We start from the raw sequence: 13,917 nt of genomic DNA, 5'->3' as shown, positions 1-13,917 counted from the left end.
GCTCTGGGTTAGGTGTGGGTGTGAGATGTCAGCGAGGCCAGCGAGCACTGAGGCTCTTCAAGCATTGACACCTGCCAACAGCCGCAGCGTTTCTTCAGCTGTAGGAGTTTATTGCTTTACCTTACGGTGTCATCTTCCTCGCGACAAGTGAGCAGTCTTCTTAAAAAGGTTTTATTTTCTCTGAAGTCCTGCATTAAAACTACTGCCTGAATTGCCCTCTTCCCCATTAGTCCTCAGTTCTCTTCCCATCTTCCCTTACTACTCCTGGAACTGCCAGGAAAAAGTCCTCCAGCAGACTCCTGGCTGTGAACACGATGTTTGGGACTTCTCGGTGTTATTTGATGGGAAAGAAAGCAAATGAATTGGTTGACAGGTCCCAGAGAAACTGTGTTGCTGGTAACCTGTGCTCTGACATTTGTTCTCTTTGCCTTTCAGATCCAGAGCTACTCATTCCACCAAAACTCAATAAAAATCTACAGTGGAAACTGCATCTTCTCCAGTAACTAAAAGCCAAGGAATCCTAGAGGACTCTGAACTGTCACTTTTCATTATCATTTCATTACACCCTTATATAAAACCATTGTTGTCCTGCCGTTCCTGCTCTATTGCTCATGGGGCTGTCCCTGCAGGCGATGCAGCTGTGCCTGTGACCCATACTGCATCGTGCTAATGGTGTCAGCCGCTTGCATCCCACAGCAGAGCTTGTGTGCAGGGGTGGGGAGTAGCAGGCTGTGCAGATCTGAAGGCTGCTGACTGAGCCCAGCACGTGCCACCACTGTGCCCTCGCTTCCAGGTGAAGCAAACCCACGAGTGCCCAGCGGGTGCTTTTCTCTTCATCACACTTCCTCCCGTGGCTGGTACAGTACCTGCCGTGAGAGCAGGTCATGTCTTAAGCTGCTCAGCCGGGCTTAGAGATCTCACCAGTAAGCCTGTACTAGTGGCAAACTGCAGCTGCTAACCAAGTAAGTTATGTTTCCTCTGCTGAAGTTGAGTGTTGATAATAGCGGATTTTCATCAGAATCACTTTGTTGCATCAGAGTGAACCCTGCATTACTGACAGCCATTACTGCCCTGCTGATCTTGCACCAGGGACATCTTGGGTACGTGAGAACATGGAAAAAAAAGCTGGGGGGGATACTTGTGTTGGTGTTGCACGCTGCTGGGTAATGCTACCCCAGGTATCTGTGCTCGATGCTGCTGTGTGGCACTGGCAGGTGAGCAGCTGTGCCCTGGTTACACTCTGTGCTGTTGCAGAACTGTTTCAGATGGAAACTGATGTGTAAATTCACACCTGAGGATTAAACTTTACTACAGAATACTTCAGCAATCTGGCCCGAGAAGTAACAGCACCAGTCTGGGGAGCAGAGGAAGGGGACAAGCTCTGCGGACGAGGCTGGGTGCTTTCAGTGGAAGCAGCGCTGCTCCACCCACCCCGGCCCTTCCTCTCAGTTAATTTTGGCCTGGCAGCTTTGTGTTCAATGCAGTTCAATGCACCGTGGGAAGAATGCCAGCACCAACAACATAATTCCTGTCTGTGGCATCTGCTGCGTTCTGCATGCATGGCATTAATGTGTCTGGTGCTGCAGGTTATTGTGTCCTTGGTGCAGGAGCTCCGTCACGTTGGGGTGGCCACATGAGCCTGCGCTGTGCTGGCTTGGGATGGTTGGAGTGCAGTGGAAAAGCAATCCTTTGTCAGCGTTATATAAGCTTTGGAGCGGTTTTACTTCCATCTGTTCTGAGTTACATGGCCTCTTTGGGTGGTGTGGGGATGGCTCGAGCCTGTTTTCGAGCATTGTGATGAGGCTGGAAAGGAGGTTGTACAAACACGAAGCCTGAAGGCAGCAAAACACATGGACGGCTGCAGTGGATAGCAGCTTTTTATTGGGCTTGGGTCTTCAAGCTGGTAGCAAAATCTAGTCCAAAGTGACACGGAAAACACTTTCTGATAAGGGAAATAAGTGATGAAGTCTGCGGTCCTCTCCAGTTCTGGCCCTGCAACTGAAATGTGGCACTGACGCTGCTGATCCCTGACACTTCAATGTGATGCTAGGAAGTACTTAGGGTCTTGTTCAGCCTAACCTATTGCCTAGAAAAAGATTTGCTTCTTAAAGATCCCAAGAAAAGGCAAAACTTCTGCTAGCTTGATGGTAATTTCTTTGTGCCAAACACACAAGTTCCTTTAAAGTCTGCATTGTTGGTTCTTTTGTTTTTCCATCATGGTGCTAGTCAGAGCTGGAGACCCTTTTCTTAGACATTTCTTAGTCCTGCATCCTGCTGCTACAGTCCCTGAACCTTTGCTTCTGCTTCAGCAGCAACCAGGAGTTCCCTTGCCCTGGGTTTCTCTTTGGATGTTCTTTGCCTTTGTTGCAGTGCATCTCGCTTCAAAACATACTGTGCCTTAGCTACTGTCTTTGCAGGTACACTGAATTTGCTCTTAACATTTGTGGAGGCTCTTGCAAACAGATGCAGCTGAAGTAAGTCATTAAAGCAAAAATAGACTTAATATAAGAACTGTCCCAGTTTCTGAGTAAATGTGATGCTGGAAGCCTGCTTCTCTCGTCAGGCAGTAATTTGCCACCAGTCTGCTGTCCTGCTTCATTAAATACAAAAGAAAAGAAAAAAAAAAAAAAAAAAAAAACAGACACACTGTCAAAACTAAAAAACAGACACACTGTCAAAACTAATGTAGCTGTAGCAAAAATCTTTTAATGTAACCACAGCAATGGGTAGAGGGGAGATGCTCTTGAACTGAATCACGTACCCTTGTCAAAAATAGTTTTTGAGATACCCAGTGTCCCCGTCAGAAGCACTTCTTAAAAATGCAGGAAGGACCCCACTCTTCATACTCCCTCCTGTAAACCCAAAGCTTCTGGAAGGAGTGGAGCGAGGCCAGGATGGACCCACCAACCCAGACAGAAGACTTCCTCTGAGGTGACGCCGTTATGAGGACGTTGTCGCTGGGCCACATCCTGCTGAGTTCACTCTGGAAGCGGTCAGGAAAGCCTTCCATCATGGTGCTGCCCCCACACAGCAGGACGTTCCTCACCAGCTTCTTGTTGATGTCAGCATCGCACTTCTCGAGGCAGCCGAGCGTCAGCTGCGGCAGCCCGGGTTGCTGCGACCCAAGCAGGGATGGTTTGAAGAGCGCTTCGGCGCACAGGAACCTCTCTTTGCCGACCGTGATGAGGTGCCCGTCCGGCAGCTCGTAGTCAGCTTGTTGTTTCTTCAGAGGCAAATTCAAGTCCTGCGTGAGGTCCAGAGAAGTGTAGCAACACCTCTCTTTGAGGTCTTCGATGATGTTCCGCTGGTACTCCGTGAACGTGTACCCGGACTCGTTCAGTAGCTGCATGAGGTAGTTGGTGATGTCCAGGCCAGCGTAATCGACGCTGCCCGTGATGCTGCGCAGCACATAGCCTTCGTAGATGGGAACCACGTGCGAAGCACCGTGGCCACTCTCCACCACCAGACCCGAGGTTTTCCCATAAGAGTACATGGACAGCTGGGACTGGTAGGCGAGGTGCACGGCGGGCACGTGGAAGCCTTCAAACATCATCTCCGCGTATTTCTTCTTGTCTGCCATGGAGCACAGGGGAGGCACTGACAGCAGGACGGCGTGGTCCTCCGGCCAGATCTGCATCTCCGTCTGGAAAATATACTCCAGAATATCCTGGACAGACTGCCAGTCCACCACCACGCCGTGCGTTAAGGGGCTGATGAGATTTAAGGGCACGCAGGTGTCCTGGAGCACTCTGCCAATGAAGGTTTCTTCTGGTTCGCCCTGGGTTTCCTGTGGGTGGTTTCCAACCGAGGAAACGATATGGGAAGGCCACGGCTCCCCTGCGAAGCCACACTTGAAGTAACCCGTGCCCATGTCCACGACTACAGCTTCAGTTCGCTTCACCACCTCTAGGTAACCCTTGGTCTTTGACACACACCTGTCCCTGACTGGTTTCGAGTGGCTTTTCTCTGGCACTGCCTTCCCTGCGGGCCCATCCTGCACAGCCGTGGCGTGGGTGCAGCTGGGGCTGGGCGTGCTCCTCAGCAGCATCGCTCTGCCTCTGCTCCTCCCGGGCTCAGCACGAGCGGACAGAGGGACAGAGGGACAGAGGGACGCCCGCCCGGGGGCCTGGTGGCAGCAGTTGCGATGTCACGGACTTGTGACATCAGGCGTGGGCTTGACTGTGAAAGCAGGTGGCTTTCCCTTCTGGGTGCTCTGGCACGTAAAACCGGCGTTCTCCAGCATTTACAACTGCTGCTGTTCCAAAGCAGCTCCTACTGCTAAGCTCTAGCACTATTTCACTTCGGGAGCTCGGTTTGACCATGCCAAAAGTGAACCCTCACACTGTGTAATTCCCTTTTTTCAAATCACGTTTTCTAGGTGAAGGTGTATTAACCCAAGTGCCAGCAAGAACTAAAGGGAACGTGAGCAGTGTTTGAAATTAGGACACAGCCACCCCCTCACCGTTACTGTCCTCCATTTCACACGAGGTTCTTCATTCTTTTCCAGCAGCAACAGGACGCTCTGCCCCATCAGTGTATGCGGTAACACAGCGCTGTGCAGCTGCAGCGTGGAAGCAAAGGACGCTCTCTCCCGGAGTAATACAATCAAGATTTTACAAACAACATTTTCCTTGTGTGAGAGGTCTGCGTGCTCTTTTACTGACAGCCATTTCACCCAGAGGGCGTCTTACTTAACAAGTCCAAGCTGTGCTTAGCATTAAATTTGACCCTACAAACCGGTTCTCGGCCTCGGAACAGATTTCCATTGCTACTGATCTGCTGCCTAGCCAGGAGCTCACACCTTGGCAACAGTCGGAGGCTAAAGACTCACCAAAAAGCAGGCCTGGAGAATCGTGGCAGCGTCGGACCACACTGCAATGTCTGTGAGCCTTGAGAGCATACTGCTCTGGGGGACAGCAGAGCTGACCGTTGTGTGCTGTACATGTATTTTACATGTAAATGGTTAAATATGCCCTTGTGCGTGAAGAAGTCAGACCTGCCCCTCCTGACGTCTGAGCAGTAGGTGGCAATTCAGCAGCACCGCAGCCTTTGAGCAGAGCTGGGGCAGTGTGGTTGGGGTGCTGCAGCTGGTGCTTCTTCCCTGTATATTCTCAGTACACTCCTCTGACAGTTTTGTTGCCAGCCACACCAGCCCCTCCAACACTGTGTCTTCAGAAAGCCTTTGACAGGCAGGATACATCGAGAGAAAGACCTCTAAATCATTGCTTCTCCCCCTTCACTACTGAAACCTACATCTGGGCTTAGCACCTCAACTTCTGAAATAAAATAAATCTGTTCATCCAAACAAAACACTGCTCCCACGCTTCCATTCATATACGGATTAGCGTGGCAGCGCCGTGACAGAGCTGCAAGCACCCTTCATTTCAGAGGTCACTTTATTAAATTTTTGTCTGAGCTCTGACAAAGTTATCATGCTGCTGTTTGCAGGCTCCATTTTCCCTTTAACATTTCTCAACACAATTAACAAAACGCGTACATGTCCCCTTAACATTTCGAGGTTGTTGCTTTAGCCTGAAATCCGAACACATGGGTTGTCGGGTGATTTCCTGCAGCGTCATTTTGGCCAGTGTTTCCTGAGGTGCTCCTTTAGCTGTGGGATAGTGGATAGCTGCTGTTTGCAAATATGGCATCTGAGGGGCAATTTGAGAAGTTCAGAGGCATGATCTTTCACTGTTACCTTTCCCTTGCTTCTTACCATCTCTATCACATCTGAAATAAAACCAGAGACGGGAGATATTATGACTGTGCAATACGATGAAAAAAGCTTGACACTGCAGAAATCTGAACGCCACTTCACACGCACAGCAAGTCATTACTACGTTTTATTTTAATCCATCCACACAATTTGGTTGACTTTTAGTTAATGCTGTTCCCCAATATCTGAAATCACCCAAGACCTTTCACTTACTGTGATTGAATGCATGGCTTACGCTTCTGTTGGGAAAAGAAGCCCACAGGTAAAACACACAAACATGATTATGTTATGAAATACTTTTTTAATCGTTACCTTGGGAGTTTAAGAAGTATTCTGTTGTAAAAGAGTTCCAGTGCTTTTTGGTTTTCAGGGCAGCAGAATCAAAATCCTGGCTGATTACATGCAAATGCAGGTGACTAAAACAAATATACAGATAAGAGAGAAGAAACGTGTCAGTGCACGAAGTACTTTTGCAGCAGTATCAGGTAAAGCACGGTCCAGTTGAGTTGGGCTGTCAGACTTACGGATCAGTCTTATTTCATCACGTTTGACCCATAGTTCTGCCACAGAAGAAGCACAGTCCGTGTGTTCAAATACTGTCTCATGCCAAGCCTTCCACTTAGGCAGAGTCGCCACCCTGCACATCCCACTAGCACGTAACTACAGTCTGTATTCCTGCGGGTCTCCAGAAAGGCAGAGACGGTGTTTTTAATAAACAAAAGGATTAAACTTTGTAGAGTGTCTCAGTGGGACTTTACCGGTGACTCGAGGCCCACCCCGAGAATCGGAGGAAACTCAGGAGCACTGTGACTGCAATACCCAGATCCTCTGCAGGCACTCGGGCACTGCGCTGCCTGGACTTATTTACACACGAGATTAAAATCCTTGCTCTGTGTCAGGCTGCACTTGGCTGGCTTAAGAGTCACTCTGATCCCGGATACGCGCCCTGGGAGGGGGGACGGCATGCACGATGGCCGTGCCACCCCTTCCACTGGCCGGGCACAGCGTACCACGCCCCAGCCCCACAACCCTGCTGGGGCCCAGCAGGCACTGCCCACCTGCTTCCAGACGCGCGTGGAGCCCGCCAGCACGTATGCAGCAGCAGCACGCTCACAGCTGCACCCAAACGCCTCGGACACCGGTCAGTTTTTAGCACTTAGGAGGACTGGTTATCCTTCAGCAATGCCAGATTTAGCCCCAAGCCTGTAAATCCAGAGCAGGGGCTCCAGCTGAGGGCTCACCCGGGCCTTACCTCATGCTGGGGATAGCGTGGTAGCCCAGCCGGAACTCCAGGCTGCCTCGAGCAGGGCACTGGTCGATCATTTTTTCCCCAACTGCATGCATGTGTTCCAGGAGCCCAAGATGCTCCCTGGTGACCGCCTTCAGGCTTGGAATGGATTCCCATGGCAAAATAAGCCAGTGGTAGCGTGCTTTAGGGTATTTGTCTTTGATGACTACAGTCTTCTCGTCTTTGTAAACCTAGCAAAACAAGAAACTTGATTAGATGCTGATTGGAAGCTAAATGCCTTATCCCTAAAACCACTGCAGTGAATTTTGAGTGAATTTTGGGGTGTTAGCCATCTGCACGTCCCATCACGATTGCAGAAGTCCTCAAGCACGTGTTTGTGTTGCTAGTGGAACTGGGCCTGCCAGGAAAAAAAAGCCAGGAAAAAAAAATCCTACACGGCAAGAAATACCAAGCAGCAGGGCATTCCACGTCAAGGAGGACCGTGACCGTAACCATGCTGGCCCAGCACGTCCCCTCTTCCACAGCAGGCAGCTACAGCGAGAGACGATCCCACATCCTCCTTTACATGCTTCAAGGAAAAAGCCTTCTGTTCCTATGCAGCAAGGAGTACAGCGGCCACTGCTACAAGAGGATGTGAAAACTCTTGAAAATCACCAGGGCTCACAGCAGTGAGGTCCAGGAAACCCTGCTTCCCCCGGGCTGCATTCAGGCCGTGTGGTCATTGAAGCATACTCAGGGCCCCGTGCTGAATACGGAGCACGTAGGAATGCACTGGACGGCCTCACACTCTGAAGGTTTCTGGAGTGAAACACAAGTCTCAGGTGTGCTACAAACGGAGTGCTCAGCACTGTAGTCCTCCTCCTGCATTACAAAGCCAGAACCTTCAAATCTGAGCTACTTCATTTCATCCTACTTTGTAAGACCGTTCATTCATATAAAGGAGAAACGATTTCTGTCTCTCGTGCCCTCCTTTCCCGTGTTTTCATTTTGTTTTGCCCTCTGCTTCAACTCCATGCAGCTCATTGGGAGAAACAGAAGTAAAGCATGTGGAGAGCAGGGCGGGACAGCACGTCCACGGCAGTAAAAATGCGTCAGGTTCTGAAGCAGAAACTGTGAGCTGTCTCTCTGATCTCTTAGCAGCAAGTCTGTTGGTGAGAGATGGATGGTGTCTTTGTCATCTTTGCTAATTATTTTCATATGTTTATATAAAGAGCTGATCAGTCATGCTCTCTGGGAAGGAAGATTAAAATTCTGTCAGCACACAAATCATAAGACTAATTCTTTCAGCAGCAAGACTGCTGTCCTGTCTTTATATACACACTTCAGTGTTTGTATATGCAACCAGGGAGAACAGACAATTGTGACAAGGTGTTTCCAGAAAAAGACACCTTGTCGTGTCTTTAATAGTGATTAAGAAGCAAAGGTTCTGTGGTTTGTGTGTTTAACTCTGAACCACAACTAACAAACTAACAGTAAGCCACAAAAAATTATTTGTGTTCTAACCTTCCAAGAACAGAAACAAGAAAACTGGAGGAACAAGTCGCCATACTGGAGCCCAACTCTCTGCTTTTCTCAAGCTCAGGGAATGTGGAGAGAAATTCCTGCTTTTCACATGTTTACAAATGGTTGGAACGTGTACACAGCTTGGAGAAATATTAATTTCTGGATTACCCTCATGTCTAATTCTCTCAAGGCAAAAATTCCACCGCAAGTGCTGTTTGATGCAGATTATCCTGCCTCTTTTGGAGATAAGCTATTAATCTTGTTTTCAGGAAGGAGTTTCTATATACTTGCAAAACTCTGAAATAAAACCAAAGTCTGCTTTTTACTTAGGGATAGGGAATATTCCCTTCAGGCTGTCAGGACACAATGATGAGAAAGCGCACAGGCTGCAGCCACAAAAGACGCTGTCAGATTGCTGCTTTCTTTCAGCAGACAAAGTCAGCCCAAGGAAAAGCGCGATGCGGCCCCGGGGAAGCAGAGGAAGGGAGGTGCGTCGGGAGCCTCTGCAGAAGGTTAAAGGAAGCCACCCAGGAAATCCCTGCTGGCGCGAGGAAATGGTGTGGAGCTGGAGCCAGGGGTCACATCCTGCCAGCTGCTGCACAGGTGTAGCAAAGTTAAAGTTTACTAGAAACCAGGAAGCTGCGCCGCACTTGGAGATAAGACAGTGCTGACTGCCAGAAAGCAGGGGTCTCCACTCCGTGCTCGCTTCAAATCGCAGCCCCGTTTTTGTCAGTTTCCCTGAGAAAACAAAGCAGCCACGCTGCTCACCTGCTCTCCCAACAACCTTTGTGTAACTGCTGGCCAAACTTGACAGCGTAGGGAGCTCCGGGATAATGAAGTTCTGACATTCTGCAGGCTCCCAAAGGGACTGTAAAGACCCCCAGATTAATGCTGCTACAGACAGAGATGAAAGTGCAATTCAGCCCTTGTGAGGTACTCCCCCAGCTAATCTGATTATTAAAGTAAACTGTGGCATGAAAGGAAAAAGCTCGTTTAACTTTGTCAGACAGGAGCTGCTGCGAAGTACGAGTGCACAGTTCTCACCTGCATTTTTGGATCTTGCATGGAACTCTTCAGACCCTGACTCCAGTGTCCTAAATGTTCCTAAAGAACAGATGGAAAAAAAAACAAAAACAAAAACAAACAAACAAACAAAAAATTTTTGTAAGAGAATTAAGAATATAATGACGCATTTTAAAGCATTTTGTTATGTACTTTCATTGGAACTATAGCAACGAAACAACAGAACGAACAAAGTAACATGAAAAACAAAAGCTGATTGACACCTGAATTATTTCCTTTCCACGAACACCAACACAGGCACTCCAACCGTCCCCACAAAGCTGGTTCTTGAAAACAAGATGCTGTTAGGACTCAAAGCTGGAAACGTAACAGCAGGGAGCTCTGTGCCTGCTTGAGCTTAGTAACTGGCATGCAGGTTTGGGCACACGCCATCATCACACTCTCATGGAGGCTGATGTTCAAACATTATTCCAGCGCTGACAAAGAACCAATGAATTGTCATTTTTCTTTGCCCTTGCCACCAATACTGCCCTAACATAACTAGCCTCAGGCTGCCAAAGAAATAAAGAACCCATGAGACTGACACTTCCTTCAGGGTTTTGTTTTTATGCCTTCTCCTCCAGCAACTGCACTTTTGCTGTTCCAGAAGCACTAAGACGTCCATGGCTCTTTTTTATTATTATTATTTTGTCCATGTCAGCAGGGTTAAAAAGTTCCTTTCAGAAGATTTTGGCTGGTAACGTCAACGTAAACCCGGTTCTACCTTAAGGAACGACCAAAACCGGGAGGCAGGTGCAGAAGGCACAGGAAGAAAAGGGGTCAAGATGTTCTGTTCTCTGTGCACAAGCGTCTCGATAACCACTGCTCTGCCTGTAAGAGAGCAGATTTCATCTCAAGAGCCAGCACACTATTCTTGTGTGACTCCCGCTGCGCAGAGCCTCGAGGAGATCTGCCCTTTGAGCACAAACTGCAGCAGGAAGCAGAGAACGAACCCTCGCTTGCTACAGCAGGCCCCTTCACACACACTCACCAGCTCAGGTGAGCACGGACACGAGCAGCTTTCTCGGGAGCTGCGTGATCTCAGGAGCAGAGTCTCTGCCTTAGCACGTGGCAGCCCGTGTGCTCTCAACACGTGCAGCTGAGAAGCTGTCCCACAGGCAGCACCCACAAAAGTGACGATCAAAGCCCTCTGATGGAGGAGGAAACTCCAGGGGGAACAGCAGAAGTACTAACACCAAGAGACTTGCCTTTTTGCTCGAAGTCCCCTCCTGTGGAGGCACGCTGGTCTTGCTTAGCTTGAGCTCTGCAGAACTGCCTTGTGTATCCACCACCTCTGTTTTCTTTGCCTTCCTGGGCACATTTTCTATATCATCGTTCTCAGAGGAGTCCTCACATGGCCTCTTTTCAGCTTGTACTTTCTCTTCTGCTTCTATAACACTTTTCCCCGATTCTTCAGCAAATTGCACCGTGTAGGGGTAAAGCTTATTCACGATGTGCAGAACTTGGCCTGGCCTCATTTTCACCTCTTCATCCTTGCCAACATCCACTAAATCAACACTAGTTGGGTTGACTCCTATCTTTGGCAGAGAGAAAAAGATTAAAGGAAGTAAAAAAGAGAGAGAAAGGAAGAAAGGAAGAAAGGAAGAAAGAAATGCAGAAGATGCAACTGAAATCACCAGCAACTGCTGCTCAGTAGCCCTGGAACACCACTATCCAGTAAAGGAAACGTGCTTTGTCTTCACCCCCTGCCTGCCCCACAGCGACTCACTCCCAGGATCAGGAAGCCTGAAAGCTGGAGGCACCTCACTACCTGTCTTGCAATCGCAGCCCTTGGCTCCGTGTGGAAAGGACCCAGCAGCTCTACTGCAGCTGGCTACAGAGCTACAGGAAGACCTGTGCCTGGCTTTTCAAAATATACACAACCTACTGCTAAAATAGTAACAAAGTTAGCAAAAATTATTTCTGGAAAAAAAAAAATAACAGTGGTTTTAAGAAATTATTTCAGTCCAATAACCACCAGAAAGCCTAGTGAGTTCAGATTACTTCATTTCCTCTTTCTTCTCTTTTTTACTATGTTTTGTTTCCTGCCCAGCACCTACCAAACTCTGTCCCATCAACGCATCCACCTTCAAATGCATGCGTAATCTCACTCTTTGGTTCCTTTCAAGAGAGCTGAGGCTCACAGCAGCTGGCTCACTAAGCACTCTGCTAAGGCTTTCAACACTCCCCTGTGTAACCAAAAGAAGGAAAGAAAAGCCAGGAAGCAGGTTCTTTGAGCCCTCAGAGGGCTCAACTACGCAGAGATAAGCTCCTTTGTCCTGGCTTTTTTTGTGTCCCAAGGCAGACTAGTAACTTTTCCCCACTCCACAGAGGACTGTGTTCACACAGAGAGTGAGAACACTTGCCTGTTGCTTTAAGAGAGACAAAATCTCTCAGCCCACCTCAGCTTGTGCAAAACATACACAGGTCTGTCTGTATTTTAAAGCTTTTGTTTTCATTTTGCATGCTACGCTGTCACTAAACCAGTTCTGCTATTGATTTTCCTCTAGCAGAAGCTCAGGACAGCACAATCGAAATGTACTTGCCCTTCCCGTTTCATCATTTTATGGATCCACGCAACTCTAAAATGGTTTTCCACCCAAAACGGTGCTTTAAAACTGAGAAGTTACCTGAAGTCCATCCGATAACTGAAAAGCAGCATTTTTTGCTCTGTCTCAGCCTTGGCCAACAACACGGTTGCGTGGGCAATCTAACGGTGACTGGCTGAAGACAGGTTTGGCCTAATCAAGAGGGTGACCTGAGGGAAGCCAGGAGTGCCTGGTTTCAGCAAATGCTTATAAATAAGTTTTAGGAAATCAGCTCTTGCTGGTGACTGATAAACCCTGACAGTGTTTCTTCAGTTTTGTCCTAGGGAACCAGTTTGTTTCACAGGATGGTACCGTGCCTCTCCCTACCCGCTGTCTGCTTTTACGAAGTGCCTGCCTGATCCCAGGCAGCACCTTTTCAGCCTACACTTACACAGAGTTTCACTGAAATTAAGTAAATTTCCACACCCCTGGCCAACTGGGCTGTTTAACTGACCACTGCAACCCTGTAAGGGGAGAAAACTCCAGAGCTGGCAGTGTAAATGGGCTAACATCCCCTGCCAGGGGGTCCTCCTGGCCCTGAAATACCAGTAGCGCTGCATTCAAATCGTGGTTAGGACCGACTCCTGTGAGAGCGTGTCTGCGAGATTTCTGCAGGATTCGCCACAGACCAGCAGGGGCTCGGGGCTTGCTGAGCTCAGGAGGACATTTTGATGGAGGATAAGAGGGCTGACCGGGCTGACGTGTTGTCCACGTGGATGGTGCTGCCGTGGACACCTGCAGCTGAGGACAAGGAGCTTTCCTTTCACACTACCCTGGGGACACTTTGTGAGTATGAGAGGAGGCCTACGCCCACCCAGTATGTAACACGAGGATGCCTTCGCTGATGTCTGACAGCACATTGCACCCTCAAGACAGCCACATCTTTGCCTGCCTGTCCCTCGAAACAAAAACCCTCAACAGCTGCCCAGACCCGTGGGTACGGGGCACGCTCTGACCCCTGCTGAAGATCTGCCTCAGCTTCAGAAAGGCAAGACGAATGCCCAGGAAGATCGGCAAGTTTAGGGGAAGAACTACAAAACCTGCAAAGCGTGGAGCTGGGAAGAACAGGCCAAGGGTGCGCAGCAGTGCTCCCTGATGCTGCAGCCCCTGGCTGTCGGCGCAGCTGGAAGGAGCAGCGCTCGGACACCCACACAAAGGGCAGGTCCCTTCTGAGGGCCAGGCGTTGTGCTTTTATGAGTCAGAAAGCAGCGAGAGAAGCTCCAGACAGGGCGGTGAGGGCTGCCGCTTGCGCTATTTAGGACTGCACGTGCACCCACCCTACCAGGCCGGTACCAGAACGAGCTGGGCGGCGGTTTAACGGCATACCTGCTTCACCGTCACGTACCCCTTGCTGCAGTCGGCTTGGAGCTGAACTGGAAAAAAAAAAAAAAAAAAAAAGAAAGAAAGAAAAAAAGAACGAAAGGGTCAGAAAACGCGCAAACCGAGCGGGGGGTGCGCTGCTCCGCCCCGCTCCGTGCTCCTGCACCTGGGCCGGCCCCACCTTGCCGCCGCGAGCACCTCCTGTCCGTTATCCCCGTCTCGGGGCCGCGCCCCAGCACCACGGCGGCCGCGTGCGCCAGCGGCACCCGCCGGCCGCCGCCCTCCGCCGGCACCAGCCAGCACGCCCGCATGGCTGCCCCCCCGGCCCCAGCGAGCCCGCCCCGCGCCCTCGGGGACCCCCCCGCGGCCCGCCAGGCCCCGCCAGGCCCCGCTAGGCCGCGCTAGGCCGCGGCGGGTAGGCCCGGTTGCCATGGCAACGCGGCTCCACCAATGGGAGCCCGCCGCGCCCGCCACGTGAC

The 13,917-nt window shown here is 49.9% G+C and overlaps 3 protein-coding genes across 6 annotated transcripts in view; 1 reads left to right on the top strand and 2 right to left on the bottom strand.

The window, feature by feature from the left end:
* Positions 1-1,033, top strand: part of ELP1 (elongator acetyltransferase complex subunit 1) — a 29,638-nt gene extending 28,605 nt beyond the window's left edge. The window contains exon 36 of the mRNA XM_082782572.1: positions 436-1,033. Within this exon, the coding sequence (XP_082638698.1) occupies positions 436-503 (68 nt within the window). The 3' untranslated portion in view covers positions 504-1,033. The remainder of the gene's footprint in view (positions 1-435) is intronic.
* A 444-nt stretch (positions 1,034-1,477) lies between these two features.
* Positions 1,478-5,228, bottom strand: LOC309889641 (actin-like protein 7A). Its single transcript, XM_082782574.1, has 2 exons — positions 2,762-5,228; positions 1,478-2,590 (listed from the first exon to the last, which is right to left on the bottom strand). The coding sequence occupies exon 1, from the start codon at positions 4,046-4,048 to the stop codon at positions 2,801-2,803; it is 1,248 nt and encodes a 415-aa protein (XP_082638700.1). The 5' UTR covers positions 4,049-5,228; the 3' UTR covers positions 1,478-2,590; positions 2,762-2,800.
* A 150-nt stretch (positions 5,229-5,378) lies between these two features.
* On the bottom strand, positions 5,379-13,885 carry APTX (aprataxin). 4 transcript variants are annotated; one of them, XM_082782577.1, is made up of 7 exons: positions 13,605-13,885; positions 13,445-13,491; positions 10,739-11,064; positions 9,513-9,572; positions 6,969-7,195; positions 6,029-6,132; positions 5,379-5,730 (listed from the first exon to the last, which is right to left on the bottom strand). In XM_082782577.1, the coding sequence occupies exons 1-7, from the start codon at positions 13,868-13,870 to the stop codon at positions 5,576-5,578; spliced, it is 1,185 nt and encodes a 394-aa protein (XP_082638703.1). In that variant the 5' UTR covers positions 13,871-13,885; the 3' UTR covers positions 5,379-5,575. The 4 variants fall into 4 exon arrangements, with proteins under 4 accessions (XP_082638703.1, XP_082638704.1, XP_082638705.1 ...); XM_082782578.1 differs by having other exon boundaries at positions 13,620-13,885; XM_082782579.1 differs by having other exon boundaries at positions 10,739-11,068; positions 13,605-13,848.
* Between the last annotated feature and the right edge of the window lie 32 nt (positions 13,886-13,917).

The sequence above is a fragment of the Aythya marila genome (assembly GCF_965140915.1).
Source record: "Aythya marila genome assembly, chromosome: Z".
Classification (NCBI taxonomy): domain Eukaryota; kingdom Metazoa; phylum Chordata; class Aves; order Anseriformes; family Anatidae; genus Aythya; species Aythya marila.
The sequence above is the reverse complement of the archived record's forward strand: the minus strand, read 5'-3'. Positions and strand labels throughout refer to the sequence as shown.

What these genes read in the sequence shown, in the direction of transcription:
- APTX (XM_082782577.1), bottom strand. Translation starts at nt 13,870, where the DNA reads ATGGCAACCGGGCCTACCCGCCGCGGCCTAGCGCGGCCTAGCGGGGCC. An exon ending in GCAAGGTGGGGCCGGCCCAG is followed by an intron (nt 13,492 to 13,604) that starts GTGCAGGAGCAC and finishes TTTTTTTTCCAG; the next exon opens with TTCAGCTCCAAGCCGACTGC. An exon ending in AGGGGACTTCGAGCAAAAAG is followed by an intron (nt 9,573 to 10,738) that starts GCAAGTCTCTTG and finishes TCTGTTCTTTAG; the next exon opens with GAACATTTAGGACACTGGAG.
- LOC309889641 (XM_082782574.1), bottom strand. Translation starts at nt 4,048, where the DNA reads ATGCTGCTGAGGAGCACGCCCAGCCCCAGCTGCACCCACGCCACGGCT.